Source organism: Microtus pennsylvanicus, chromosome 5 (genome assembly GCF_037038515.1).
Source record: "Microtus pennsylvanicus isolate mMicPen1 chromosome 5, mMicPen1.hap1, whole genome shotgun sequence".
Classification (NCBI taxonomy): domain Eukaryota; kingdom Metazoa; phylum Chordata; class Mammalia; order Rodentia; family Cricetidae; genus Microtus; species Microtus pennsylvanicus.
In genome coordinates, this window is record NC_134583.1 from 25666813 (window position 1) to 25693074 (window position 26262).

At 44.6% G+C, this 26262-nt stretch overlaps 1 protein-coding gene across 4 annotated transcripts in view; it reads left to right on the top strand.

Moving 5' to 3' along the window:
* The window catches only part of Sulf1 (sulfatase 1), a 164972-nt gene that overhangs the window by 80573 nt on the left and 58137 nt on the right, over positions 1–26262 (top strand). For 3 of the 4 annotated variants that reach the window (XM_075971381.1, XM_075971384.1, XM_075971382.1), the window contains exons 3-5: positions 11987–12059; positions 12391–12611; positions 22596–22835. In XM_075971381.1, coding sequence (XP_075827496.1) covers positions 12440–12611; positions 22596–22835 — 412 coding nt within the window. In that variant the 5' untranslated portion in view covers positions 11987–12059; positions 12391–12439. Of the gene's footprint in view, positions 1–11300; positions 11472–11986; positions 12060–12390; positions 12612–22595; positions 22836–26262 lie in introns of those variants that run through there. The other variant, XM_075971383.1, reaches the window with a different exon arrangement.

Sequence of the window (26262 nt, forward strand, 5' to 3'; positions counted from 1 at the left end):
AGTAATGCAAATAAAATAAAAATAAATTATTGTTTTAAAAAAAAGAAAGAAGAAAACCTGAACAGGGACCTGTACAGTGGCTCATTCCAATAACACCAGCATTCTCAGGGCTAAGGCGGGAAGATGGCTGCATCTTTGAGGCCAGTCTGGGTTACATAGTGAGCTTCAGACTAGCTAGAGCTGCATAGCAAAATGCTGTCTAAAATTTAAAAGAGGAAGGAAGGAGAAAAAGGAAGGGAATGAATGAGGAAGGGAGAGAGAGAGGGAAGGAGGGAAGAAGGGAGAGAGGAAGGGTAAGGAGAGATGGGGGAAGAGAGACAGAGGGAGAAAGAGAGGGAAAAGCAGAGACAGGAATACTGTTAACAAACAAGTCATCTATGCTGCCTCTTATCTCTGCTAAGAACTAAACAGAAGTACATGATCTACAACAGTCACTTAAGAAGCAGTTTCTTTAATAAACAGTTTCTACATGATTTTCGGCCACCATCAGATTTCATTAGTCCACCCGTGATGGTTTGAAAAAAAAATGATCCCCAAAGGGATTGGCACTATTAGGAGGCAATACCTTGCTGGAGGAAGTGTGTCACTGTGGAGACGGGCCTTGAGGTCTCTTTTGCTCAAGCTTCCCTCGGTGTGACTTTCAGTCAACTTCCTTTTGCTTACAAGATGTAGCACTCTTTGCTCCAGCACCACATCTGCCTGCATGGCCCCGTACACCCCACTGTGATGATAAGGGACTAAATTTCTGAACTGTAAGCCACCCCAATTAAATGTTTTCTTTATAAGACTTGCCATGGTCATGGTGTCTTTGCACAGCAATAGAAACCCAAACTAAGATGCCATTTAAGTCAAGTATTTGAAAAGCCATCTTCTTCACATACAGAAAAGGAATATGTAGAAGAGAATTTCAGACATGCTGAAAGCCCTTCAAAGATGGGTTGGTAGTTTGCTAGGGCACATTTAGTGTGTTCCAGTAGTAAACTTCGGTTATGTTTGCTGTGAAGATGGAAAGTCCCAAAATGTTGATATATGTATCAACTTTGCCAAAGGTGATTTTCCAGAACAGCCCTGTCAGCCATGACACCAGCAGTCATATCAGGAGTACCCCACCTTGTGATCACCCAACTGCCTTGACTAGTGTTTAATCCAACCTCATGAAAAGCAATAGAAGTACTTGCCTTGCTCTGCCCCTGTAGTACTGGAGACTCAACTGCCACGCAGTAGACCAGTACCACTAGCATCACCTGGGGACTTTCTAGACCCATTGTGCAATCAATAGAAGTAAAGTAATCAACCATACTTCCAGGGTACCACCATGAGCCCCCGCTGTAATTCTTGAATTACACACTTGATCTTGTGGCTCTTGTTTTATGATGGAATGATTGATCTCTTGAACTGCTCCACTATAGATAAGTCCAGTGCTCTGAGGCTAAGAGCCAAATGTGGTAGAGATGTTCCTTCCAGGAAGGAAAGCTTCCTCACAGGCTAGCAGCTGGAGAGAAGTCAATGGCTTAGCTGCCAGGGAGTGAAAAATTAAAGCCAGTACTTGGATTATGACTGGCGTTGGGAGCTTCAGCTTTCCGGTCTGGCTCCACTCTCCAGGAAAATGAATTAGCAATGTCAAGTATGCAAATTCTCCGAGATTTCTGATCTGGATCAACACAAAATTAATGACACATATGGAAATTTTCTTCCATGATTTTGGAAACATTTGATTTACAGTAGCCTGGCCTTCCATCCAGAAACTTATAAAATACAATCCTGTATATTTTTATCCATAATTGTGACAAGCTACAATTAAGGAACAGACAGTTCACAGAGAACATAAACACACATCCTGAGATCCATCAGGACTAGCAATGATGGTAGAAGCTGGGACCCTGGGAAACTCTGTTGCTAAGAATCTATTTGGCCAATGATGACCGTGAGCATTTTGAACTGGTCAGATATTAGTTGGCACATTTACTTCACAGAAATTTTCTGGAGTGGGCCAGCAGAATCGTGTGTTTGGGATCCAAACTTTATAAAAAAATTTTCTTAATGGCTCCATCTTGTTACTATTTATAGCTACTGGTTTTCTGAATGGTACCCATCTGCCCATCAGTGAAAGCTATTTTGCTTCCTGCTCATTTTTACGTCCAAATCCTATTTGGAGACCTAATCTAAACCACAGGGGTGCCTGTTTATTTTTGTTTCTCTCCATTAACAAGGAAGCACCATTTACCTTCTGTGTGTCTGGAAGCTTTCAGATATTTCCAAAAGCTGCCTCGTGTTTTGAAAGCTTGGACACTACAATCAGTCCAGTCCTTATGAATTGTAATCTCTAATATCAATATCACATTGGGTTTCAGTGATCCCTCCCTTTTGTGGTGCACACGTGTTAAGTCTTCACGGAACCAGATCGGTAGAGAGAAGTGATTGCTTGGGACAGCTTTGAAATACACATTGTTCAGAACGGCTCCTGGTGACCAGCTTTTATGAATGGCTGGTTTTACTTGAGGGCCACATCATCCGGTTAGTTATATCCGTGCCTTTGCGTGGCAAGCACTGCTCTTGTCGTGTGCTGAGGAATGAAAGTTGGAAACCACTGGGTGTGGGAAGTTAAGAAGTCTGGGTGAATGTTAAGGCTTGCTTCCCTAGTAAGCGTGTATTTATAAATACTCCAGGGATAACAGACATCAATTTGTTCAAACCCCCATGAGCAGAGATCATAATCTGAGCCGAAAGCCGAGGAAGACTTGTCTTCCTAATAAGACAGCTAACAACTTTAGGTGCTAGTATGGGTAAAATATTCCCCTTCTTCTGCTCAGACAATAAACCATGGCAGTCATGCGGTAAGTTTCATGTCACTGCAGGTCCCAGAGATGAGCAGCACCCTGTGAATCTGTAAATGTCAGCAAAGGGATGGCTCTCAGGCCTCTCGAGCCTCTTAACAGTAATCTATTTCTGCTCCTGGGCCGAGATAGTGATCTGAGGTAGATCGATGAAGTAGATTGGCTGAGAATGCTGTAAGTCAGACAGGTGCCGATAAAAATAGGCAGACAATTTGCATTCATTATATGCTTTATGGCTAAGATGAATGACTTGATTTTCCTAGTGGCCTGACATTTGTCCTGCTGTAAATGGCTTGTTCCGTGACCTCAGGCTCGCACTCTCTGCCTAACCCATGAGTAGCTATGCTTATTAGTCACTGGGGGTTAAGTGCACAGCCACAAAGTGACAAGCACGGGGACCTTGCCATGAGAAGACTTGGAATGATCTATTGATCAAATGGAAGAAAAGAGCTGAAATTAATATTTCCTGGTATGGGTCGCAAAGCAGACTTTTCGAACCAGCTACAGACAACTAACCTGGATTTTAAGCTTACTTGGAAAATGTCTCAGAACAAAAGCTTTGACTTTAATATGGTCACTGGATTTTATTTTATTTTTTTTAAGTTTTCCTATAAATAGTGAATGTTGGGGAAAATGACACTAATTTCCGTGAGCTGCCCTGGCTTGGGGGCTAGAATCCAAAGAAGCCTGGATAGATTCCTTCTGCCTCTTTTCAAATGTTAGTCTTTCCTTGAGATCTCTTTCCTGCTCACCACCCAGTGTGAGCCCAGCAGTGAGCTTGCATCTCCACTCTGCCACGTTTTAACCTCTGAGAGCAGCTACACCTGTGGCGGCCTGGAGGCCATAGAAAGTAGGTCAGTGGAAATCACTCAGCTGTAGCTTAATCTCAAGGTGAAGGCAAGTGTTTCCTGTCCTACACAGAGTTTGGCTATGAGATAAGTAGGCAGAGACCTGCTCCTGAAATAGAGATGCACCATCTAGCTCTTTTGAAAATAAGTACTTCTTTCAGCAAGTGTATCATAAGCATCATAAAGCCGTAAAATAAATGTGTGTTGGGCTAGATCTGTGTTCACTACAGAATCAGACCAAAATGCAGCACGTCTGAAAAATCCCTCAAATCTGAGCTGAAATCAATGGCACACCCTGTATTCCCAGAGGCTGAAATCGGGTATGCAAGTTCAAGGCTAGCCTGGGCTACCTAACAGGTTTCAGGGCAATCCGTGCTACACAGCGAGGCTTTGTCTCAAATCATACACTGTCAGTCTCTTTAGGAGGCACCAGAGTTTGATCCCAGGTCCTAAAAGCATATGAAACATGCAGCCGCAGCTGAGCTACAAGCAGTCCATGGAAAGCACATTTTCAGTGCTCAAGGATGGTTGAATTTTAAGTCGTGATTATAGTTTTTCATTACTTGAAAGCATGAATCTATGTGTAAATACATTTCCTAATTACTTAAGATGCTACGTGTCTGCACGTAAGTAGATATATGCTCAAATCTGAAGCATGCATGTGTCAGTGTGTGCACACATACACACACAGACAAAAATTAAGCATGAAGTATTTATACATATACGGAAGTGCAGCAGTGCTCAGCAAACTTCGTCCCTCACCAGACTTCCCAGTGCCCCTGCAGAAGGGTGGGGCCACACCTAGTTGGGGACAGTCAGTGAAATGTTTTAAAATGTCCTAAGAGCCTTCCAGGTTGATAGCATGAATGGCCCTGAAAGATTCTTTAGAGTTTTTTCGTTCCTTACTTCTCGGTCCCGTTTCTGAATCAACCGTATGACACGCAGGCAGGGCACAGCACCGCGACCTCTGTGCATGGGATCTGTGGTTTGAGTGGCGATTACTCGTTTATTGTAGAAAGCCATTGGTATTCGCAGTTTATTTATTACCAAAGCAAACTCTTCTGACTGATGCTGAACTTTGTAATAGTAGAATGCAAAGAGAAGGACTGGAGATGTGGGTCAACAGTTAGGAGTGCTTGAGGCCTTTCCAGAAGACCCTACTTAGTTTTCCAGCACCTATAGAGGGCAGTTTACAACCCCCTATAACTCTAGCTCCAAGGACTCTGGTACCCTTTTCTGGCCTCCAGGCAAGTGCGCATGCTTGCATGCTCATGCGCATACACACGCTTGCACACACACATACACACAAATAAAAATCTTTCAATAAAATTTGTATTTATAAATAAAACACAAATTGGCTATATAAATATATAAAAATCAAAGCTAAATCTAATAGACATACTGTATATTTTAAGACCTAGCTAAGATTCCCAAGACTATTTCTATTTTTTTTTATCAAAATCACTGCCTTAATAACTGTTATAACTAAACTCCCAACTTCCCTCCCTCTCTTACTCTCTATTTTCTTTCTTTCTGTTTTTTTCATTATTCTCTCATACATTGCATCCTGACCGTAGTTTTCCCTCCCTCCACTCCTCCTAGTATGCCCCCCCCCCATAAACCTCCCTTCTCCACCAAATCAAATCCTCCATTTCCCTTCAGAGAAGAGCAGGCCTATGGGTAACGTCAATGGAACATGGCGTAACTGGTCATAAGACTAGACACAAACCCTCTTATCAGGGCTGAGTGAGGCAACCAAGTATAAGGAAAGAGGTCCCCATTCTGACTTGAGACACTTTCTTGGGTCTCCTTGCCACCTCTAGGTACACAGTGTCAGGCCCTTGTGTTACTTTGTGTCATCCGCTTCAGAAATACTAGGTCAGTTTTGGTTCTCTCCTCTATATTACGATCTCTGTTTCCCAAGTTCTTCCTCAAAAAATATTGGACAAATAGTGTTTGCGCAGAATTTTTGCATTCTCTAAAATGCCCAAAATTATATTCTCTTATTTTTTTGTGATTATTTATTTATTTTCCTGTGTGTGTCCTGGGAACTTGAACCCAGATCCTTGCACATGCTAGGGAAACATTCTTCCACCAAGCTATAGCTCTTGCTCCCAGTAAGACTGTTTCTTCCTGTGATTTTATTCCTGATTTTAAACATTGAACTTCAAAGTCTGTTTGCTATGGAGCGGGTGTGTGTGTGTGTGTGTGTGTGTGTGTGTGTGTGTGTGTGTTTTGCTGGGGATCGAGCCCAGTGTCTTGTGTCTTCTGTGCAAGCATGCAAGTACTACATCTCTGAACTCTCAAAAGTACTTTTTTTGTTGTCATTATGATCTCTCATTTCAATTCCTTTCTAATCTCTTCCTCCACAGATAGGCAAAGAGAAAAAATCTAGAAAACCTAAGTTGATTATTTCAAGAACGCAACAGATTCCTGCGAAAATTGTATAATGTGTGTTTAAAGTAAGAAATAGCACTAAGTTCATGAAGGATAGGCTAAAAAATAAAACTAAAAATATAAATGTTTGTTTTTTATATTTTTATATAATCAAATGAAGAAATCTAATTTTTAAAATAAAATGAATAAATATTTTCATTTTATAAATGTTTTAAAATATAAAATACTCATAAATAGTATATTTATAAAGTAAAATGAATAAATCTTATGTTAAAAAATGGATTGCTTTTTCATTTGTGTTCATTGTTCGTTGAGACAGGTCTGGTCACTATAACTTAAGGCCCTTCTGTCTCAGTCTTCCCAATGCTAGGACCACAGGAGTGTGCTGCCACAGCAGACAGAGCCAATTCTCATGCAGTGTCTGCTCTGCTTGGCTGAGATATACCACTCAGGGAGACATATCATAACAGAATCTGGCTTCACATGAGTAAGTAGTTGAGAAAGCAGAAATCTTTTAGCAGCATTCCAGGTCCTCGGAGACACTCTTTAACAGTACAGCCCATCTTGAAGAGTTTGAAGACAAGCTACAGTGAGAAGTCTGAGGACCTCCACATCAGACCCTAGTGGTCGCTGTATACCCATAAACAAGCTGTTTCTCCTTCATGTACATCAGTAGCATAGTGGTCAATGGAAAATGTTGGCTCACTTGTTTATACACGTATTATAAATTTTGGCACATTTTATTTAGCAATTGGAAGAATAACTTATTAATATCACCACTACTGTGATTGAAATTAAGTTTTATGTTTTGGGAAGCTGACGAGCTTATAGGTTGGGCATATTTTCTGAACTGCCAATTTTAGCTTGAAAGCTACAGGCTTTTATTTCTGTCCTTAGTAACAAATATTGTCACTTTTGGTCCTTGAAATAATAGGCTCGTTTCACTATTTGAGAAAATGCCTGAAACTGCAAACACAAATAATTGTTTTAAGTGAGCATCGCTGTTCCGTGGATAAAGGGATGGCCAGTTTAGCTTGAGGCTCACAAACCCAAGTGCTTTACCTGAGAAAGCCACAGACGTGTGGAGACAGGGGTTTCTGTGTCCCTCCCAACTTATCAACAGGGCAGTAAAAGGAAAAGGTGTGCTCAAGTTCAAAGTTGAGTAAGATTAATCTTGTTACTGCTTTAAACGAAGCTGGCATGTTTAAACTGGACATGGCGCCTCCTTCGTTCATTCTGAGGCAAATACAGCTCTCCCAGCCTTGCTCCTACAGCCTTGCGACAAGTAATCCCCAAGGCAGAAAAAAAAATCATGTCTCAAAATTCTCATTCTGACCTCAAGACCTCTGGCAAGAATGTCAGGATTTTCCCAAATTCACAGGCAACATAGAGAATTGTTTCTGCTAGCGACAGCGGGGCACTCTGAGCATTCTGGCTCCATCCCGCCTTAATCTGATTTTGTCGCGCTGTGACTCAAGCCCAGGACCCAGGGCTCTCTAGACAGATGCTCTGCCACTGAACCTTTAAAGAGCAGGGCCAATGCCGCGCCAGGCCCTGGAAGTCTCACCACTAATTGTCCGCACTAAGGACTCTGTGATCCAGAACCTCCTTAACCGTATTGCGGAGACAAGGGGTCCAGTTCAGCTTGAGGTTTTGCTGCACCACCCTCACACAGCCGAACGCTCGCTCATTGGCTTGAAGTCTCGGTAGTCTTCCTTTTGATTTTCTACATGACTTCCACCAGAATGCCACATGCATAGTTTGAGTTGATTGCCCTAAACAAATCCCCTACACCCCACACACCAAGTGACCTCACCCGCATTTGGGGTTTTCATCTTAGAGTTTGGAGGAAAGGCAACTTAGATCTGGTCTTAATTTGAGAGGGCAGCACCATCCCTCAAGTTCACTTGCCATGTGTGAGAATGAAAGGCTCAGCCCCACCCCCTTCCACTTATCCCATTTTCCACCCTTTTTCCAGACAAATCGCCAGTCTCTAAGCGCATGGCAGCCACCACAGAGCATCCAACTCAAGCGTGGTGCCTTTGTCTCTGCTGTCAAGTCTTGCCTTTCTTTTTTCTACCAGGGTTCTTTCTTCCCTCTTCATTTTCTTCTGGAGCTGGACATTGGGGAGAGGATGACAGGTTCTCAAAGGTCACCCTTGAATGAAGAACGGACTATGTACAGTGTTGACTTTGGTTGTTAAAAAAAAAAAACAGCGTCATACTGGGAATGGAACTAAGGTCTCATGCATGCTAGGCAAGTACTCTACTACTGAGCCGCTGACCCTACAATAGTTTTTTTTTTTGTATTTGTTTTTTAATTATGTGTCTATGGGGAGGGGTAGGCATGCATGTGTACAGATGCCCACCAAGTCCAGAAGAGGTCCTTAGATTAGCTGGAGTGGAGTAATAGACAATTGGGAGCTGTCCCATGTAGATGCTGGGATCTGAACTTGGGTCTTCTGGAAAAGCCCCAGGCACTCCTAACCATTCAGCTTTCTTTCCAGTTCCCCCATGTTTCCTTTAATGTCATGAAGTTTGCTATCTCTCTGGCCTCCCTCGTGTTCTAGAGTACTACAATGTGTGCTTTGGAGAAGTGGTGGGGGACACAAGAAGAGTTCCCCCTAAATGGATACGTTCCAGAGTTCAGTTTGTCTTTACTACTCAGTTTATATGCTTAGGAGTGGCCAAACTCATAACCTCCTGGGGATGGGTCCCCCCAAAGAAAGTAAAGTTACCCAGAAAGAATGAGTCTTCTAGATGTACCACGCAGCAAACTGATCTCTGCTACTAACAACATGGTGAGCTGGGCCTGGTGGCGCATACGTATCTGTAATCCCAGCACTCAGAAGTCTGGGACAAGAAATTAAAAGTTTGAGGTCAGAATGGGCTGCACAGCTAGATCCTGTTTAAAAAAACAAAACATACAAACACTACAATGATTCTTGGGTGCAAAGGAAGTCCTGGGTGAGTGTGTCCTGTTGTCATAGGCACAGCCACGTCAAGGACCCCAAAGCCTTAGACCCTTGGGAGAATGGCAGAGACCCAAGGTGAATCTTCGAGAAATGTTCAGCTTTGATCCAGGACTTGAGGGTAGGGTGTTGATAGTATGTCCAGAAAACATCCACCATAGTGTTCTCTCTTCACCCTTGGGTATTTATGGCCAGAAGATTGCTCCCCCTCGGAGACTGCTCCAACTGAGGTTAGCTGAGCCCGTCAACTCAATCCAGCCACACACCATCAACCCTGCCTCCTTGTTTGTCTGTATATAATAAACATACATAGTGAGCTCCCAGGATGCTAAGGTTTCCCCATTCAGGAGCCCAGCTCACTCAGCCCCACCTTCCTGTCCCTGTATCTGCTTTCCTGTCTTTTCTTCGTCCTCCCACCACCCCAGTCAGGTTCATCATGGGAGCTGGGCTAGTTGTAACAATTATCACTAATACATTTATTGTATATTTCAAAACTTGCTGAAGCCAAATGTTCCCACTATCAAAAAGATACGATGGCTATATTAGCTAGCTTCATATAATTGTCCCACAATGCACACATATGCCAAAATATCACATTACACGCCACACAGATATTTAATTAGTAGTCAACTAATACTTTTTTTTTGAACATTTATTTCTTTGGGGTAGGGACTGTGCATGTGTCATAGTGAGAGTATGGGGGTGGGGGGCAGCAGACAACTTGTTCAAGTCAGTTCCCTCATTCCACCATGTGGGCTCCAGGGAGCAAACTCAGGTCTTCAGACTTGGTAGCAAACGCCCTCATCTCCATGTAGGGTTTTTTTTTTTTTTTTTTTTTTTTTTGCATCTTTAGCTCAAGGAAGGTCATGCACTAGGTAGGAGCTGCATTGCTTTGTTTCCATTGTTCTTTATTAGAACATGGTTTCGAATGCAGTTTGTGTGAGGTGCTAATTTTCTGTTTCCTAAAGGAAGGGGTAAAGGAAATAAGATAAAGAAAAGAATAGCCGTGTTGACTGGGTTCCAGGGAGGGTTATCAGCATCTTAATTGTCAAGAGTCTTCCGTTCCACACGTACTCACTGCTGTCACTACCCTGAGCTGTGGTTCCATTAGCAGAGGGTGGGTCACACTGCAGCCATGGAAAAAGAGCCAGATTCCAGCTCACTCTCTCTTCCTACACCGTTGTAGCCTCTGGGAGGTGAGAAAAGCCATGCTGTTAGAGTACCAGCCCTGCAGGGAAGGTCTATATTAAACAGCCGTAGCTCATGGCAAAAAGCTGCTCTTTGCTGTCCAGTTTCTTTTCCTTCCCCCTCTCTTTCGTGCCTGGATTGGGTTTCTAGTGATTTAAAACAAGTGCACAGAAACCAGGCAGTCAGTGCAAAATAATTGCAGGTTTGGGGTTGTTAGCATGCACTTCAATTGCTGGAATAACCCTGAGAGAAGGAGAGAAAGCTAAGAATTCTACTTATTGACTTCCCAGAGCACAGGATCAGCTGGAGTTGCCTTGCATGTGCCCTTCAGACAATTAGCTACCTAGGAGAGACTCAGTGCAGGCATTAAGTCTTTATTCCAAGATCTATTGCTTGTTGAGTGTTGAGCTCCCCGTTCCACACACACGCAAACACATGAACACACAGGGTAATTATAGGCTGCAGAGGGAGAGACATTAGAATTGTGTACAAAACAGTTTATAAAGTTTTAAAATAACAGGGGCACGAATATGCACATGTTTGCACAAAGCAAGCAATGGGGATGATGGGATGAACGCATTCTTTCTTCTTTTGCTGCCTCGTGTCCATCTCCAGAATGCAGAGCACGGGCATGCGGGAGGAGCCCCTCCCCTGCCCTGGGATGCCTGCATCTCGGCAGTCCTGCTCATTTATCCTTTGCCAGTTTATTGTTGCACATCAAAATACAGACCCTCAGGTGTGGGGACGGAGTGGCTGATGGAGTGGGCTGCTATCTAATTAGTTTCACGAAAAGCTTCTTTTGTGGCATAACAGAAGCAAGGGAAATAAAAGAGCCCCTCGCTGTCTCTCAGAAGTCTGAGATGAGCTTTCTGCAGATTAGTGTTCCAAAGTGGAGGGACTTTTTTTTTCCCAACCCTTTCAGAAAAGTCTCCTCCCGCGCAGCTTTGCAAAGATTTCTGCTCCGCTCACTCTCCGGATTTCATTTATTTATTTTCTAATGTGGGGAGGGCGGCCACTCACCTCCAGCCTCTGAGCCAATCAGGCAGCTCATTCTGCCGGCTTAGATGCCTTGCAGCAAAGCCAATGCCTGTGCTAGCCACTCTCTGTCCTGACAACAGTCAGGCTGGCGACTGACTGACTGCTGGAGGGGACTCTGCCATCTAAGGCGCCACTGTGGGAACCAAGGACTGAACTGAGGGACCAGCCTCGCTGTCAAGAAGTGCTTTGCCTCCGGTGATTGATGGGGACAGTTAGGAGCTTCTCAGAGGCTGGAAAAGGTGGCTGTGCCACTTACTTGCTAAGAAGTCTTTGTGCACAGATGACTCTCATGGGTAGTGAGTGACACCCTGCAGGTGACAAATGACAGCTCTGCATTGTACTCTGCTTGGTAGATAGTAAGGGCTGCAGGTGATTAAGGCTCCTCTAGCCTGCCCTGCCCCAGTCCCTCTGCACAGACAGCTGCACTTTCCTAGTGGCTGGCTCCTCTCATTCTTTTTTAGTCTAGTTGGGTTTTTTTTTAAAGAGCAGAGATGATGCACTGGCCACTGTTTATGCTGCCACTTAGGAAACGGAGATGCTCTCTGAGTCATTGATCAGCAGTTTCGTGTGCTACCCTCTCTGCCTTCTGCAGGAGATGAAGAAAATATTGGCATGTGACGCGCTGTTTGAAAACATTAGTTCAGATCAAAAGTCTTTTTTGAAACCCTTGACTGATGCTGCCTCTGTGTTTTCCCCTCTCTCCTCTCTAGGACTCCGTCTGCAGATGTTCTGAAAACCTCTGAGTCTAGAAATTGATTATTCAACCAGGCTACCTAATTCAAGGTATTAGCTCTTGTCAGAAAGCTTTTACGTTTCAGCTCGGTGCTGCAAATTATACTTTGGCAGTGAATGGAAACGGGGAAAGTTGGACGGAGAATAAAGGACAAAAGCGATTTTGCAAAATAATCAAGTACTTACAAACCTCCCCTGTGCGAGTGAGGGTTGCTCCTTCTGACTCATGAGCAGCCCTGTGCCGCCAGCCCAAGTGTCAGCTCTGGCTGCTTTGTAGCCTTTTTGCTACAACTGCCTTCGGGGTTTGGATTTCATTTTCATTTCCCCCCCATTTCTCTTTTTGTCTTGACACCTCCCCCATTCCCGACACCCCAACTCCCAGAACTCGAAGACAGACTTTTTGTCAGCTTCGCGACATTGGACCAAGTACAATGAAGAGTGCTTGCTGGGCCCTGCTGCTGGCTGTTCTGGGCACTGAACTGCTAGGGAGCTTGTGTTCCACTGTGCGGTCCCAGAGGTTCAGAGGAAGGATACAACAAGAACGCAAGAACATCCGGCCTAACATTATTCTTGTGCTCACCGATGACCAGGACGTGGAGCTGGGTGAGACCCGAGATTTTTCTCTTGTCAGTCTTTTCTGATTCAAATGGTTTCCAGAGCCTGTTGTAGCAGAGGTGCTCAGCCAGCCTCTGGGGGGCTGGTGCTTTGCTGGCTGCCTCTGACTGTCATCTGGTTTACACAGTGAACTTGTACTGGTCATAAACTATTAGATTTGTCTTCACATTATTTTTCTGGTATTGCGATTTTAAAAATGGATTTTTTAAAAAAAAAAAAGAGCAAGGATAAGAAGATGAGGGGGGATGAGTTAGCCTGGGAAACCACGGAGGTCAAGGGCTTGGCCAAGAGCTTGGTAGCTCACTCCTGTAATCTCAGTGCTTGGAATGTAGGGAGGGGAGAATCAGGAGTTCAAGGTCACTCGTATTAACTACATAATAACTTGGAACCAGCCCGAGAAATTTAAGACCCTGTATGGAAAAGAAAAGAGGGTGAAAAGAAAGAAGTTAATTTATGAAATGTGAGTAAAGTGCTCATGAGTGTGACGTTCTCTGAAAGTATAGAAAAGATCGATAAAACGAATTTTTCTTTTCTTTCTTTTCCTTTTTTTATTTTGTTTGTTTGTTTGTTTTGTTTTGTTTTGAGACAGTCTCGAGGTGTTGCCCTGGCTAGCCTGGGACCCCTTATGTTGACCAGGCTGGCCTCAGACTCACAGAGATCTGCCTGCCTCTGTCTTCTGAGTGCTGCAACAAGAATACATACCAACATGCTCCGACCTAATAGACGTAGCTGAAACTGAACCGTGTTCTATATACCCTTGTGGTGACTCACCATGCCTGGGTTTGTGCCTTTGGACATGTCTCCTGAGCTCATTCAAGAGCACTCAAATGAAGTGTGCCAGGATTTAGTGGCTTGGGCTCACTTCTGACCTCTTGCTGTCTTTAAAAACCTAGCCCTAGCGTCTTATCTGGAAGCTCATAGGCAGGATCTTCCCGAATACCCTAAGACAAATGCACGGTTTTTCTGGCAGGCTGTCACCTGCATCCCCATTCCCACTCCTGTAGCCCCATTCTCTGCTGCAGGGCTTTGACCAAAGGTTCCTATCTATGCAGTTCAAGTTGACTTATGAGGAGGACAAGAGGGGGAAGTTCCAAGGTTTGGTCTCGAGGATCAGACCATGGAATCAGAACAGAGTTAATTACCAGGCTTCGGCTGGGAGCTGGTAAACTAAAGGCAGCAGGAGTAGCCATCACTGAGTCTGCTTCTCATTTCCCATTTAACAATAAAGAAAAAGTGTATTTATTTTCAGGTACCTTTTCCATGATGAAAGGTCAAGCGCACATGGCTTTAAGATATTTAAATGTCTTCATTTGCTTACAGGACAAGAAAAGGTGGGGCTCGTGCCTGACTTCCTCACACAGCTGAGGTCTCTAGACCCTCCTTATTTCTCAGTTTCTCATGCTCATCCTACATCCCGTGGCTAGAGCTACCTTTGAACTCTATGTGTATGTGGTCACTTTAGGGTAAAATCCTTGGGAGACAGACACTCTTTTGTCCTGTCGTCTCTGTAGGCAAACTAACTGGGCCCCCAGCCCCAGTGACTCTCAAGGAATTCTTCCACCCCCTACTGCCTCCCTCGATGCATCAAGAAGCAATTTTTGCCCACTGAATCATGTGTTGGTTCCCGCTCCCTTCTCCCATGCCATGTGTCTACCTTTCCCCTGTATCTACCTGGTGAAACGCTACCTGTTCATAAGCAGCTCAGGTACCCCAGGCTTGAGTTTGGGGTTCTTCCCAAAACTACTACCACCCCACCGGTCAGAGAATGTTTTCCTTTGCACACTCCCCCCTCCATATCCAGGATGACTCAGTCCACCATACATTTCTAAGCCTGTCCCTCCCACACACCCCACTCCACAGGCTGGACTGTAGCAGATATTCTGTAAACTTTGGATAGGTGCACATTGGTTCTGAAGTAGATAACCCATCTCCCAGAAAGGTATGTAGGCGTCCATCATGCCCTTTCTCTTCAACATACAGTGCTGACTTTAAAAGAAATTAAGGAAGAATTATCTGCTACGCTTATTTTAAAATCAAATTCAAGTTTTCTGCCTTGTCCTACAATATATTCATCTAGCAAATGTTTACAATGTAATTGCTAAGTAGTGGAGTCTCCTGGTTTGTTAGAAAAAAAAGATACAGTGGTGGGGCTGGAGAGATGACTTAGAGGTTCAGAGCACTGGCTGCTCTTCCAGAGGCCCTGAGTTCAATTCCCAGCAACCACATGGTGGCTTACAACCATCCATAATGAGATCTGGCGCCCTCTTCTGGCCTGAAGGCATACATGCAGTCAGAATACTATATACATAATAAATAAAAATCGTTTCAAAGCTAGAGTGATAGACCCTACTTGGTCAAGATGCAGGTGCTAACTGCGCCTTCAGACCTGTTCCCTGTCTCTTTCTTCATTTCCTAGCAAGGTGACGCGCCAAGCATTAGCCCACTTCATTCTCCCAGCAATCCTCACTACCCTTAGCTCCTGCACAGCAGAGAAGAGGTTTAGAGACGCCGTAGCTAGTAGACGACAAATTCGGGACCTGTCTTAGGTCATCACAGCTGAGCCATTGTCTCTCCCATCTGTTGATCCATAAATGAATGCTCACTAAACCTTTCAAAATTCAACCTGTCAACTCCCAATAGCACCCTGGGCGAGAGCCACACTGAGGCAGAAGATGGGCCCTGCTTCCCCACTTGTGAACCTGGTGATTAGGGAGCACAGACAAGCAATGTCTCAGATGTTCCCTTCTCAGTAGGGCAGCTGTGACTTTGGTGGTGGTTACTGCTTGATCCCGGTGACACACAGTTCTTCCCGAACCTCACTGTTGTAGCATTGGCTGTCCTTGGTGTTCACTACCGCACCATTTCTAACCACTCGTGTTGTTGTGGAAGCAATCTTCAGAACACTTTTCACAACCCAAACTGAAACTTTCCACCCCTGAACAACTCCCCGCTTGAACCATTTCTCAGCCCCGGCAGTCACCATTATACTTTGTGTCTCAAAATTTTACTTCAACAGATACCTTGTGAGTAGATCGTTTATCTGAAACTTTGTGATTGCCTTAAATTCACATAGCTTAGCATCCTCATGTCCATCCGTGCTGTAACATGTGTGAGAAACTCCTTTCTAGGGCTGTGCAATATTCCAGCCAAGCACACTACATGAACCACACTTGTTTTTCCTGTATGCTTACTGTTGGGAATTTGAGTTGTTTCCTTCTTTTAGTGCTAGTGAAAAATACTGCTATGAACATGCGTGTATACCGCTGTGAACATGCCTGTATACTGCTATGAACATGCATGTATACTGCTATGAACATGCCTGTATACTGCTATGAACATGCATGTATACTGCTATGAACATGCATGTATACTGCCATGAACATGCCTGTATACTGCTATGAACATGCATGTATACTGCTATGAACATGCATGTATACTGCTATAAACATGCATGTATACTGCTATGAACATGCATGTATGCTGCTATGAACATGCATGTATAAAGCATCTTCAAGGCTTTGCTTTCAATCCTTTTGCAAAGGGAAGGTTCTACCAGGGAGTGGGATCCTGTAGTAGTAGGAGCGGCGGGCTGAGTCCCCGCACCCGGCCGCCTGAACGGCTAGCTTTACCCGAAATAATTACACGGAAACTGTATTCTTTTAAACACTGCCTGACCCATTAGTTTCAGTTTCTTATTGGCTAGCTTTTACATATTGATCTAACCCATTTCTATTAATCTGTGTAGCCCACAAGCTGGCTTACCAGGAATGATCTTAACCTGCGTCTGTCTGGAGTGGGAGAACCATGGCGACTCCTTGACTCAGCTTCTTTCTCCCAGCATTCCATTCTGTTTACTCCGCCTACCTAAGGGTTGGCCTATCAAATGGGTCTAGGCAGTTTCTTTATTAATAAGAAATCACTCCCACATCAGGATCCATTTCTGGATCATATTATAATTTCATTTTTAATATTATGGGAAATAACAGTGTTCTCCATAGCAACTATACCATTTTAAATTCCTTCCAACTAAGCACAAGAGTAAAAATTCCTCCAGATCCTCATCGACACGTGTCATTTTTCTGTTTGTCTGTTCTTATGTTTGTTTGTCCAGTGTGCAAGGCGGTATCTTGTTGTGATTTGGATGAGTTGCAGTTGATGTTGGTTTTCACTTTTACATGTGAATTTGTTTACCAAGGGCTCTAATAGGCCATTGTTTTGGTAAGCTTTTTTTCTCCTGAAGACCCAGCCTGTTGGCTGCTGTACCTCCAGAGAGCAGCAGCACACTCAGAAAATACTTGTAAAAAAATATATAAAAATTTTAGTACAACATTTGTCTAATTTGGAAAGAATGAAACCATCCAGGGCCTGTCTGGAAAGACAGAGACTGAGCAGGGCTCTGATTACAGTTTAAGAACGAGACTGCGAAGGAAAGGCATGCATTCGGTTTGTCCTCAGCTAGAAGGGCAAATAAATAAACTAGTACTTTGTAAAGTGATGAAGACACATGAGGAACTCGTTAACGGAAGTGCGAGAACCTTCCATGTGATCCAGTGGACACCCGTCTACACTGCTGTGAGTGAATCATGGCTTCCCACCCAAGTGGGAAGGACAGACAGCAGTCAGCATCCCAGGAGGAAAGGACCCTGGGGAGAGGTCATGACTTAACCGAGCATCCTCTGGCTTGGCGTTTGCTTCTTCCAGAATTTAAGAAGCCCCCGATGTTGCCTTTACTTCTGACGAAGCAGGTGTTTAGGAGGAGGAAGGCTTTTATAAAAACAATATTTTTACTGACAAATTGTCTGTTATCTGACAGCTTTGTACAATGCATTCTGATTACTCTGTCCCCACCCTCCCTTCTCTTCCTGCTGCCACTGCCAACACACCCCTTCCGTACCCTTCTGAAAGTGTGGAAATGAGCAATGTGAAGTTCAGGATAATGGCTACTTCTGGGGAGAGAGGTCTCCAAGAGCATTCACAATGTATATGTTTTCTTTTGACTCAAGTGTGTGTCTGTGTCTGTCTGACTGTCTGTTTCTGTGTGTCTGTCTGCCTGCTTGTCTGTGTGTGTCTATGTGTGTCTGTCTGACTGCTTGTCTGTCTGTGTTTGTGTGTGTGAGTCTGTGTGCGTATCTGTGTATCTTTCTGCCTGTGTCTCTGTGTCTGCCTGCTTGCCTGCTTATCTGTGTGTGTTTGTGTGTGTGTCTGTGTGTCTGTCTGCCTGTGTTTGTGTTTGTGTGGGGGGGTGTCTTTGGGGATGGACTGTAGCTTTGATAGATTTAATAAAACTAGATGTATGTGATTCATTCTGCTCTTGCCTGCGCTTTTCAAATATTTTACACATCAAAAGAAAGAAATTTTGAAATACTTGAGAAACTCTTCGCTTTCTTCAACCAGAATGAAAAAGCTGGAGAATAGATGCTCATTCATTCTCTTCCAGATGGTCCCTTGGTTCCATTTTGAGAAAGAAAACACTGCGGACTGAGTTATGCTTCTAACTCAGCATGGCATTGCTCACCTTCTTAGGTCTCTGCCCTGCTGGTTCTCTGTCCCTCCAACCACAAGTGGAATTAAGCCGTAAGCATGTGGAAATGCTTCGCCTATTTAAAGAAGAGCTTTGGAGTTAGCCTATAGATATGTATCATTTGCCCTTTGAATTAAAAAAAAAAAAAACAGGCATAGTGTCACATGAATTTAATCCCAGCATTCAAGAGGCAGAAGCAAGGTGAATCTCTGTGAACTCGAGGCCAACCTGGACTACATAAGTCCCAGGCTAGCCAGGGCTACGTAAATGTTGTCTGGATAAAAGACAAAGACTTTAAAATACTCATTGTTCTTCCTCCTTCTCCTCCTTCTTCTGGACTTTTAAAACAGTTGTTAAGAGCAAGAATTACACTTCTCAGAGTCAGCCATAGGCTAGCCCCCCTCATTTCAGACACCCCCTTAGGTGGGGTATGACTCCCAGGACAATCAGCCCCCTTTTGCCTCCCAGCACCTCTACCAAGGGCCTGTCACTTACCAAGATTCCCACATTGCTGCATTAAACAGTCAGGAAAAAGTTCCTAAACCTACATCTCTAGAGAGTGTGAAATTTGGAAAGACAAAGGTCAGGTGAGTTTCTCGTGTCTGTGGCTTCACTTGTGAGCTGCAGCTGTAGAGGCCGGCAGGACTGCCTTCCTTTCCTCCTGGTCTCAGCATCTCAGGTCCTTTTCCCTCTTACTGGGTAGGGGAAGGGAGCCATGCGTTTCAGTGAACCGGAAACTTTCCAGACAGATTTACTATCTTCCTTCTTTCCCTCCTTCTCCAATTTTTTTTCCCTCTTGGTTTTGAAAACATCTTGTGCCCATCCCCCAAAGACTGAATAGTTTTGGCAGAAAAATAAACTGCTTTATGATTTTTTCAAGTATTTTTAGATTAAAATATTCACTACACCAATACATTCATGTTTAATATGGGAATTATTATTGTTGAGTAGCCCGTTCTTTGCCACAGACGTGGTAATGGTTAACATGAGAAATCATGCTTCCTTGAAAAAACAACCTAAGTATTTAGTGTGAATGTTACTTAATCAAAAACCAGTGACACATACAAGCATGTGCTCGGGGTTGAGGTGAGCAGAGGGCAGTTGGTATCCACAGGAGACCAGATATGAGCCGTTGGCATCCGGTTCTATCTGCCATGCCTGTCGCTTCTCTATCATGCTAGACACTTATCCCCTGGGAACCATAAGACTAAATAAACCCTTCTGTGAGTTGCCTTCGTCATGTCGTTGTATCTCAGCAACAGAAAAGTAACTAATATAGAACTCCAGCAAATACTAAGCATATTCGATACTCAAATCCCACATACAAAATGGAATATGTATTCTGCTATTTACTGTAGAGTATTCCTAATCCCCCACACCGTGGAAATACTTTGCTTATACTTGTGCTATATTTAGTTTGAAGAATGATGACCCCCCCCCCAAAAAAGTGTCTTCATATGTTTAGGAACAATATATTTTTTTTTTTGCCTACAAAATTTTTTGGATCCTTTTAATATTTTTGAGTGCTTTCGATCTGCAGCTGGTTTGAAAGGCCCAATGGGAAACCCACAGGCACGGAATGCCAACTGTACAGCCCTAGCAACAGCACTCCTGCGTCAAGGGGTCTCATCATAGCATCAGGACATCCACTTCTTGACAGCGCTGGGAACGAGCGAGAAGAGCTCCATGTTACAGAGCAGAAACCCAAACCCAAAGAGGTTAAGGGAGTTAGTTGCTCAGGCCAATCTGTTGGCCATGTCCGGATGTTGTTTGTCCGTCTGTTTTTGAGGGAGTGGTTAGGATCACAACATGGTTAGCTCAGATATTAACAACAAGGTAACCGTGGAGATGAGAGGGGGATTCTGCCTGAGAAATTCCTCTGACTATTAATGAGGCTAAAGACAATTTAACCGCAGATTTTGCTATTTTGACTTTCAATCCGATCCCCTCCTCCACCCGACATTTGCAGTCCAAATGCTTCTGGAAGAGGGAGGTGGCCACTGGGGACGCAGGACCTCGGATGATGGCCTCCAGCTGCGTTCCTTCTTTTATTTGAATCTAACAAAGGCCCATAAAGGAAACTCTGAGAACTGGTCCTCTGGAATAGACTGTTAGGCAGTGTTTGCTGTTTTTTCCGAAAGTCAAGACATTCCCGTGAGGAAACACCACCTAGACCTGAAGAGGAGAGGCGAGGGGCTGGTGGGCACCTGCAGAAGCCTTCCAACTTCCTCTCTACCATCAGCTCACGTTCGGATGTCTCCTCTCTATGATCGCCCAGCAAAAATGTAAAAGGCAATCCTTCTGAAATGCATTTCTCTTTGATCTTGTGGGAGGCACATTCTTTGCAGTTACTTCTTCACCATCAAGGAAACCATTCCCTTTCCAGATTTCTTCTTATGCTGAAAATCTGAGCCATTAGTCAACCCACGGCTCTCTTCCATGGATTACAGCATGCCTTGAATCTGCTTCTTGGATCCTGTCTATCAAGGGAGCAGGGAGCTTTATTATAGCAGGCCAGGATGGCTTCCACAGCCTTTTGGCTACAGTCTTCCACTCACACACTACCGCTCCTGCGACAACGCCTCTCAAAACTTTGCTCACCGTATTCTTTGCTCATCAAATTCTACTCTGCCTTTATCCTATGGCTCTCATCAGATCCTAGTCTGTCTGCCCAGCAGCCACGATGTCTGCATTGCCTTTCGGGTCACATTTCTTTAAGAAAATGTTTCATATTCTCTTCCATGTCAGAAAAACAGAGAGCCATTCCCAGAGCTCTACTGTTCTCCTGGTCACCAGAGGGCATTACCCATGCTGTCCCCCCTTTGTCCCCAACAGTGCACTGCATCCTACCCACCTGACAGTTCCTTCTTCTCCTGTCCTGTCTTCACCTCTCCTGTTAAGCATTCACTCCAGTCCCCTCTTGGCTTACACTCTTGCTGTAGCTATGTTTACATTCTTATATATGTGTTGTGGTGGTGGTAGGGCTTTGCAAATATTCACAAGAAACTTCTGCATGTCAGTTCTTACCCATGGTGTGTGTAGTGGCTAGCAGAGGCTGAGAATTGTACTTTCTTCCCCACCTTCCTCCGTCATACAGGGGAATTGGTGTAGAGAGCCAAGGCTGCTAAAATGTTCAGCACAATCCGGTGTTCACTGTATGCCATGTCCTACGAAAGGGTGCTTGATTGCCAGAAGATAACCAGAGATGTAGGCGGAGGCTGCTTGTTTGTTTCCTGGCTGCCCAGACCTAAAATAATCACATAGAAACTGAATTGATTACAACATTGCTTGGCCAATAACTTAGACATCTTTCTAGCTAGCTCTTATGTCTTAAATTAACCCATTTCTATTATTTTATATTTTACCATGAGGCTTGTGGTTTACCAGTAAGATTCCTGAGTGTCTGTCTCCTTTGGTCTCTCTGACTCCTCCTTCTTTCCTCCTCTATCTGCTTGGAATTACTGCCTTACTCCATTCTGCCCTGCCATAGGCCAAAGCAGTTTTATTCATTAACCATATGCAGAAGGCCTTCCCACACCACAGAGAGAAGGAGCAGTCAGGAGCGCCCCTTGCAAGTGCATATTTAAGTTCTAGTGAGACCCAATTAGAAGTCCCTCCCCCACCCCACCCCACCACACACACTGTTGCCTCGTACGTCATGCGAACAGAAAATGCTAAGGTGAAGGATTTGGAATAATTGCAGTTTCTCTTCATTTGCCTCTGTGTAACTCCAGTTTTCTTCCTTGCTGAAAATCGTACACTCCCTCCTTTTCTATGGACAGAGTGGACATATAACCTGGCCAAGGCACAAGGCCATAGTCTTATCTGGATAGAAACACAGGCAGACGTGGATCAGCTTGCTAGAGGATACCAAGTTACTTTGAGACACCTCTTCCTTCTCCCTTGTACCTCCCCTCACCCCTTCCCCTGTCTCCTTCCCCTCTCCCTCCTTACACTCCTTGGTCTCTGATTACATATATTTTGAAGGATCTTTTGCTTAGTAAGGGGTTTGTTTTGTTTTTTCTTCCGCCGTGGAATTAAAATTAAAACACCATATTGGCTGAATTCTGGTATTATTAGACTTTCCCAGGGTATTGATATGTTGTTACAAGACATTGTTTCCTAATGGTCTTCAAAGGTGCCTGACATTGGGATCGTCCTCATATCTAAAATTCTGGCTTTGATTACATGAATAGCCTGCGTGCTTTTTCCTTTGTGATTAAAGAGGAGAGACACTGAAGCAGGATGATTATTCTGCAGAATGTCTGAGATGTTCAGATCCCAAGAGGCCTCTTTTGTTCTAGAAATGAGGACCGAGCAAATCATAGACTCCTTCACACAAGGGGAGGGAAACTAACAAGCAGAGAGGACAGAGATGCTTCAGAGCCAGGTCGGAAGTGAGTAGCCACGGGGTGTGCTTTGCTAACCGGTGCCAGAACTATGTCTTCCAGGTTCTCTGCAAGTCATGAACAAAACGAGAAAGATTATGGAGCACGGCGGGGCCACCTTCACCAACGCCTTTGTGACCACACCCATGTGCTGCCCGTCACGGTCGTCCATGCTCACGGGGAAGTACGTGCACAATCACAACGTCTACACGAACAATGAGAACTGCTCCTCCCCGTCGTGGCAGGCGATGCACGAGCCTCGGACCTTCGCTGTGTATCTCAACAACACTGGCTACAGAACAGGTAAGGGATGCTCTTTCTTCTTCCATGGTCTCAGAGGAGGGAAACGATACAGGAGAGTATGGTGGATGAGAAGTTCCAGGAGACTCAATAATGAGGAGTCTACCTTCTCTCATCTCTGCCGTGGCCCGTGCTCTGTTGCTATAACCGCATCCACGTGCCAGGGTAACTTATTGAAGAACGAGGTCTAAGTAGTTCACAGCTCAGGGGGTTGGGAGAACATGCTGGCAGCTTCCAGCAAAGCTTCTATTCTCTATCATAACGGCAAAGGGTGAAAAGACGAGTTAAGTGCACTCAGCGGACAGACAACACAAGGGCGGCCTCACTTTCTCCGCCCTGCTCTGCAGGCATCTCCACTCCTGGGAAAGCCCGGAGCTCCTCTCGGCAGTCTAATTAAGTCCAAAAACAGATTTTAAAGAAGACAAGCCACATTAACACCAGGGTGCGAAGTATTTTTACTCCGGAGAATGTACCCGTGTGAAGTCCCTTCTAGGAAATTCAGCATTCTCCGGGGATGCAGTGGGAAATTGTTGCCACAGAGGCCCCCAGCAGGTGAACTAGTCCAGGGTAACAGGTCCTGAATGGGGTGTCCACTCACAAACCTCGGGATCATGGAAGAACTCAGAGGTTTGCTTAGATGTGGGTAATCCCTGGGGAATGACTAAGCGTTGTTTTGAACCACTCGGTGCCTACTCCAGGGCCCCAGGCCCAGTGCATGAGCCAAACGACTTCTTGAATGAATCAATAAGCCAGCCTTTGGCCCTTGCTGATTCGTTTATTTATTCATATGTAACTAACAAGGCTCTAGCAGTAGATTCAGCTGACGTCACCGCCACCAGACACTCGCCATTCCTTCCAGGAAAGGAAGCATGAGTTGTCTACCCTGAGCCTCCACACAGCAAAGTGAGGTTCATGGTTGGCTGGGGTTTTGAAAACTGAGCTCTCTGGGTAGGGATCAGAGTGGCTCACTGTGAGTAAGGAGTAACAGGAAAGACTTCCTGGGACCATTATCCTCAAAGCCCTCCTTCTCCAGCACTGGGTACTGCACCCCCAGTTTTCTAAGCATTTCTATATGGAAGTAGGGTTCACTTGGAGGGTTTACAAGGGTAAAATGTAGGGTTTGGATCCCTACCCCAAGAAACAGATTTATTCATAAAAAGACGTCATCAAAAAAGTTTATTGAAAATTATTTTTAGGCCTAGAGATTATCTGTTCTCAAAGTTTAAAACTAAGAGATTTCAGATACATGGTCTCTTAAATCTCTTTTTAATCTTTCCCAATGGTATCAGGAAGTATGTAGTCATTTGCTTTTTTCCAGCAAGCCCCCATGGGCACTTAATTCTTGTTATTTAAGGATGAAAGTATAGATTGTACCAATGATAGCTCCAGCACACAGGCGTCTTAGCATCCCATTCACAGAGGAAACCCCTCTGCTATCTCAAGAGCCTTTGCTTCCGGTTAGGGAAACTGGGCTGGAGAGGGGGTAGCGGAAGGCACCTGCTCCTGGTGTGTCTTCTCACATTAGTGATGTATATTTCATCCCAGGACTCTCAAGCAATTAGCAAATCCACTAAGCATCCTTGCAGGGTTCCAAGATGGCAGATGTGCTTGGCTGTGTGTTTTACTGGAGTGTGACTTTACGTTTTTGGTAGCCAGCTCTGAAGCAGGTTTAGAACAGTCCCCTGGTGCATGGTTTCTTACTCAAACCAACCACCAGTGTGCTCTGCTCACGGGAAGCATGTGAAATTGGTGCCTTTGCCGTTCCCAGAATCTCTGTAATTTAGTCCCTAGTGGAGACCATGGATCTGGGAAGACTGGAACTCACAACACATCCAGAGCATAGGATGGGATTGTGTGCAGTGGTGGAGCGCAGAGGAGGGCTTAGAGCAGCACCAGGCTATGCTGATTTGTTTTGTAGCAAGCCCAGGAAAGATGAGGAAGAAGGGAATGGGCTTCTACAGCCTGCCCTCTCTGTCCAGGCCACTTCGTTATCTTGCCTACTTCTTATAAGAAAGTTTGGAGGGAGACTATGGTACTAATGAAGAAAACCAGACTCACAAGAACTCATTGTCAGAGGACAAAAGTCAATCCACTGATGGTGGACGGAACCCAGAATATCTGAGAGCGCAGTTTCCAATATCCTCTTGTTTGTCTATCTTTTAAGGCAGGACCTCCTTATAGTCTAGGCTCACCTTGAACTCACCACTTTGAACTTTTGATCATCCTTGCTCTACCTCCAGAGTGCTGGGGACACAGGCATGTGCTGCTGGGCCTGGCTGTTTCCAGGATCTTCTTTCTCTGCATGCTATTCTCTCCTGCCTTGTTCCAAAGTGCCTTACAGACACATAGAACCAGGTAGGATGCAGAACAATCAGTACCCTGGCAAGCAGAAACAAACGATGCCGCCTACCTAATATTCTGGTGAAGTGTGGCTCTAAAGTACACGCTGTGCAGTAGGGAAAGGCTGCTTGAAGGAAGGAAGCTTCCTGATAGCCATAGCAGAATTGAAAAGAATCTCTTGCAGAGCTCACTGGGCCACCAAGCACAGAAACCAACCATTTGCTTGTAGGTGGCACAGGGCACTCTTGGATTTCTTTTAATTGTATCATGACACACTCACCCTGCGTTGGGTTGACAAAAACTAGAGATCATTTATTTAGAAGTTTTGTTCATTTCTTTTATAACACAGGCTGACCTCCAACCCCTCAGCCTCTGAATGCTGGCGTTATAGGCATGTGCCACCATATCTCGTCATCACTGACTCGAATCTCTTAATTTCCCAGCATAAACTTTATACCTACAAGAGAGGGGTGTTCTTGGGGATAGAGCTGGCACCAGTGCTTTGGAGGGCAGGGCTCAGCTCAGAATGTTACCCCACTAGGAGAGTTGGGTCTGGGATAAAGCTGTGAGCACCAACCATCAGGCATCCCCAATAAAGGCTGGGTGTTATTCTTGGCAGCCCAGCACTCCTGCCTTAGTGGGGTTTTCTGCAGGGACAGCAGATCAGCTCCTAGAAACAACGACTGATTCTAATGCTAACATCTTGCCAACACTGAGACGTATAGGTGATGACAGAATTCATAGTGCAGGATCAGGCTCCCATGTATAAGGAATTCTTTCAGGGAAGCAAGGACCCTTCCAAACACAGGGGCTAGAAAAGTATACCATTCACTCAGATGGGTGGGATATGGGTCCGTGCATGAGTATTTGTCTGAGATCCTAGGTTCGAGTTCAGCAGCACAATGAGGCTAGAGACTTGTGTAATTTAAAGTTATCTCTGATGAGAAAGATAAAAGTTTCTCAGGAAATTAGGAAATACGACTATCATTGTAACAATTGTTAGTGATCTAACTGTGAATAGTGGCTACAAAATTAAGGGGATGTGGGAGAAGATTACAAGACACTACACTAGTGAGCTGGGGAAAAAAGT